The sequence below is a fragment of the Salvia miltiorrhiza genome, unplaced genomic scaffold, assembly GCF_028751815.1.
Source record: "Salvia miltiorrhiza cultivar Shanhuang (shh) unplaced genomic scaffold, IMPLAD_Smil_shh original_scaffold_269, whole genome shotgun sequence".
NCBI lineage: Eukaryota > Viridiplantae > Streptophyta > Magnoliopsida > Lamiales > Lamiaceae > Salvia > Salvia miltiorrhiza.
In genome coordinates, this window is record NW_026651514.1 from 443,169 (window position 1) to 448,014 (window position 4,846).

At 41.3% G+C, this 4,846-nt stretch overlaps 1 protein-coding gene across 1 annotated transcript; it reads right to left on the reverse strand.

Annotated features, from left to right (window-relative positions):
• Positions 1 to 1,322: 1,322 nt before the first annotated feature.
• On the reverse strand, positions 1,323 to 4,846 carry LOC131003788 (uncharacterized). The gene is made up of 3 exons (XM_057930342.1): positions 4,031 to 4,846; positions 2,215 to 2,293; positions 1,323 to 1,618 (listed from the first exon to the last, which is right to left on the reverse strand). The coding sequence occupies exons 1-3, from the start codon at positions 4,300 to 4,302 to the stop codon at positions 1,571 to 1,573; spliced, it is 399 nt and encodes a 132-aa protein (XP_057786325.1). The 5' UTR covers positions 4,303 to 4,846; the 3' UTR covers positions 1,323 to 1,570.

Consider the following 4,846-nt stretch of genomic DNA (forward strand, 5'->3'; position numbering starts at 1 on the left):
GATTGAAGCAAGCACCAAGAGCGTGGTATGATACTCTCTCGGAGTATCTTGTTGAACAAGGTTTCAAGAAAGGATCTGTGGACAGAACTCTGTCACTCTCAAAGAAGGAGAAGATCTCTTGCTTGTTCAGATTTATGTTGATGACATAATTTTCGGATCCAAATCCAAACGCATGTGCAAGAAGTTTGCTGACATCATGACCAACAAGTTCCAAATGTCCATGATGGGAGAAATGAATTTCTTTCTCGGATTGCAAGTCAAGCAGACCAACGAAGGAATACTGATCAGTCAGTCCAAGTATGCCAAGGAACTGATAGCCAAGTTCGGTATTCAGCACATGAAATCAGTCAAGATCCCAATGAACACAAACTGGAAAGTTGATCCAGGTTCAGAAGGAAAATCTGTCTCTTCGACGAAGTACAGAGAAATCATTGGATCTTTGTTGTATTTGACTGCGAGCAGACCAGACATCTCATTTGCAGTCGGGGTATGTGCAGGATATCAATTAGATCCAAAGGAAGCTCATTTGGATGCAGCAAAGCGTATACTTCGATATCTCAAAGGCACACCCAATTTAGGATTGTGGTATCCAGCAGACGACAACATCAAGCTCACCGGATACTTAGACTCTGACTTCAGTGGATGCAAGCTTGATCGCAAATCAACCTCCGGAACATGTCAATTCCTAGGCAACAAGCTCATCTCATGGTTTTCAAAGAAGCAGACTTCAGTCGCCACCTCCACAACTGAAGCTGAATATGTTGCTGCCGGAAGCTGCTGCTCACAACTCCTGTGGTTAGTCCAATAGTTGAAGGACTATGGGATCGACGAAAAGGAAGTCCCAATCTATTGCGACAGCTCCAGTGCTATTGCAATCTCCCAGAATCCAGTTCATCACACCAGAGTCAAGCATATTGCTATTCGACATCACTTCATCCGTGATCATGTCGAAAAGAAGAATATCTCTGTGGAATGGATTCCCACTGCTGTTCAGAGAGCGGACCTGCTGACCAAGGCTCTTCCAGAAGAGAGGTTCAATGATCTGTGCGGAAAGATTGGCCTCATCAACCCTGAAGAGTGATGCTGTGTTTGAAGACTTTCTCATATAGTCATGCTGACTGGTGGTCAACTAACTGCTGAGTCTACGATCGCCGATGAGGAAAGTGATGAAGTCAGAACGCTCATCTGAAGAAGAAACTATCCTGATGATTCAACCAGGATCAAGTGGTATCGACTGACTACAATGTTCAGTCGATGTCACAACCCACTATCCCAATGACGGGTTAACAGGGGTTATGACTTGGGGTGAACAATAAGAAATAGAAATGGACAATTACTTAACATTAAAGTATATGGAAATGTCACTCATAGATAAAATGCTGGGATCATATATGATTATTTGGATACTTATAAAACATACACATAAATGAGAACTGATTAAGGTGGGTTACTCAATAACACGTGTCACAATTTCATAACATAAAGTTATCCTAATCAAAGTGTTTTGCAGCGGAAAACGTGTGAGATATACATATGAAGATGTATACTCAAGGTTACATTTCTTGAAATGTTAAAGGAACACCCGCTCAACATCATTCCATTCCATCAGCTGCTCAACCTGCACATTTAGAAATACATGCAGGGCTGAGTATAAAAATACTCAGTGGGCATAGCCGAAAATACAACATGCATACATATATAAATTGAACTGCCATAACAGTAACACACAGGGGTTTTCTTAAATGACCTGCGCTTACTAAAATATTTCTTTCATTTTCATAAAGTCGATCGGCCGATCATTTTCCTTCATATGATCCATATCTGTTCCTTTCTATCACGCGCCGGGAAGGAGGCCTCCTTACCACGGACGCCAAGACCGGTCGCAAGCGACTCGCGGTCTCCATGAGTGTACACGTTAACCCTAGCTAGCGACCTTTGTCTAGCATAGGATCCCAATTGGATTTCCTTTAAAGTTGGCGAACCAACACAGATAGGATACATATAAAAACATAAACATTTTTGGCAGTCAATCATTTCATAAACATTTCATTTCATTTCATAAACATTTCATTTTCATTTCATAAGAGTCATTTATCATTTGGGCATAATAATAAACTGAATTTAACAGTTAAAATCATCTCATGCATATATTCGTATAAGAGGCCTACGACACGCAGGGGATCTCTATATACGTATAGTAAAAGTAATGCCCACCTGGATAGGCAAAGCCTGAAGATCATAATCACATAACCTGTCTTGGGAAAGCAGTGCTAATCCCCTTGGTCCACAAAGCCTACAAGAAATTCTATTCTTAATAGGTCTCCTTGAATCTAATCTTAAGTCATGGTGTAGTGCTTAATACTCTATGATTCACTTAGCCGGGTTTTCAAGATTTAATGAATAAATAATTGAAAACATTTCTCTTGAGTTAAGAACACCAACAATATTCTTACTCGACTTTCTTTAATAATTGGAATTATAATGAAAACCAATTTAAATCATGAGTACTTTTATTTGCAAAAATGCATATGCAAATGCATGTCATGCTTAGCATATAATAAGTAATTTACTTAAAATATACACATAATAATAATATAATATTATTATGCAAATTAAAAATAATTAATCAAACTTAATAAGTCTAATTAATTAAAATAGTGCAGTCCATTATAAATAAAGAAGCTGCACAGCCCAATTGAAAAAATTAATAAAGGCCCAGTTGAAAATTTAAAACAAAATCATTGGCCCAAGTAATTGAAATAAATCGGCCCACACTCAAGCCCAAAAATCGGCCCAGCTTTCTTGATTAAATAAGAGGCCCAAATGCTCTTCTAAATAAATGAGCCCACTGAAATAAAAATGGCCCAAGCTCAATACAAGCCCCAGCCCATTTCTCCTCCCCCTTTCCCATATCAAACACACGCACACACACATTTCAGAAACACACACACACATGCATCTGCTGCTGCGCCTTCCCCTCCTCGCCTTCTTCTCTCCTCCGGCGGACGGTAGCAGCGCCGGTCGCCGCCGCCGCCATCCCTGACTTCCCTATCCCTCGCCCTTGCTCTCTCTTTCTTCCTCACCTCTCTCGACTGCTCTCTCTCCCTCGACTGCTCTCTCGCCCTCGACTGCTCTCTCGCCGCGGACGCTCGCCGGAGCGAGCGGCGACAACCACTGCCCCTCGGTTCTCCCTTCTCTCGGTTCAAAACAGAGGATCACCGCCTCCGTCCATCTCTCTCTCACCGTGGTTGGAAGGTAGCGGCAGAGCCGCCGTGCCCTATCCCCCTTCTCTCTGACTTCCGCCAGACCCCATTGCCGTTGCGCCACCGGACGGCAGCCTAAGGTAAGCTCTAATCCTTCATTTTCTATTTTTCCCCTTTTCTAAATTAAAAATCTGAAATCCCTCTCTCTCTTCTTTTTCCCTTTGGCAGAACGGAACCACGGCTCCGCCGCCTTCCGTCGACCATCGGCAGCCACCACGGCTGCTGTTTCTCTCGGCCTGTTACAGTGGCGAACCACCACCACTCTCTCTCGCTCAACTCTTCACCGACAAGCAGCTGCAAGAGCCGCCCGCCGGAGTCCTAGACTCAGCCTTCGACTATCACCTGAACTCCCCCTCGTCCGTGGCCGGACGACAGCAACAGCAAGGCTGCCGCGCCCTGGCCTCCCTCTTCCACTCTCGCCGATCTCTCGACCCCAGCATCAACTGACGTCCCCCGACTCTAATCGCACAAAACCCACTCCAAAATTGAAGATAAATTTAAGGCTTCAAAACTCATTTTATTCTATTTTCATTTAATCATGTTCATTCATGTATGTAAAGAAAAGTATATACATATGTAAAGTTCATTTCTTTACTCAGTTTCTTGCTTGTTAGAAAACACAAATATATGCTACGCATGTTTATCAATGAATGAGTTGCCTGCTTAAAATGATTTTCTTTTAAGTATGAAAATGGTTTGCTGAACTGAAATTTAGATGCTGTGATTGTGAGCAAACTGAAATAATCAAGGAAATTTATAAATGAAACCTTAAGGAATTTTGGATGGAGTTGAGTCGTTGTTGTCTGGATTTCTTTTGAGCTTCTCTTGAGTGGAAAATAAATATATAATGAATGTTGAAAGATTTTGGAGATTGGGAGAATGAATTTGCTGTCGGATTTGTAGGAGAAGGGGATATGGCGTAGGAGGAGGAATGACTTGGCTGCAGTGATGTTAAGTGAAATTTGAAAGTGGATGTTAAGTGTAAAGGGCTGTCATGGAGGTGGAAAGGAGGTGTAAAGGAAGGTGGCATGGCTGTCATGGAGGAGGTGGAAGAGTAGGTAGATGTGGGAAATTTGGTGGAGAAATTAAATATAATAAAATAAAGTCTTCCGGGTTATACTATGAAAACTGTAATAATTCTTCAGGGTTTGCTGACTAAATGCTCGCAAAAATGCTTTGAATGCTAAATTAAATAAATATGCGACGCACATAAATTTAATAACTAAATTTACAAATGTTTTTGTAAATTATTTTTGTTGGAATTAAAAATAAATTTATTTTCTTTATATCCGGCGTGAATCATCCTGACTTCTAAGTTCAAAATAAATTCTAAATTTATCTCGGGGAAACGGGGTATTACATTCCTCCATCCTTATAAAAATTCCGTCCTCGGAATTGCATATCTGGTATTCTATCTTGTGATACTAGTCATTCGTTTCATTCATCTCTTTTGTGGCCTTTTCCATCCTGTGATGGTTCCACTACATGACGAGAACAATATTATTGCCTCGTAAAACTTGAATCTTGCGATCAAGTATCTGGACTGATTTCTCATCACAACTTAGGTCCTGGCTAGGACTACT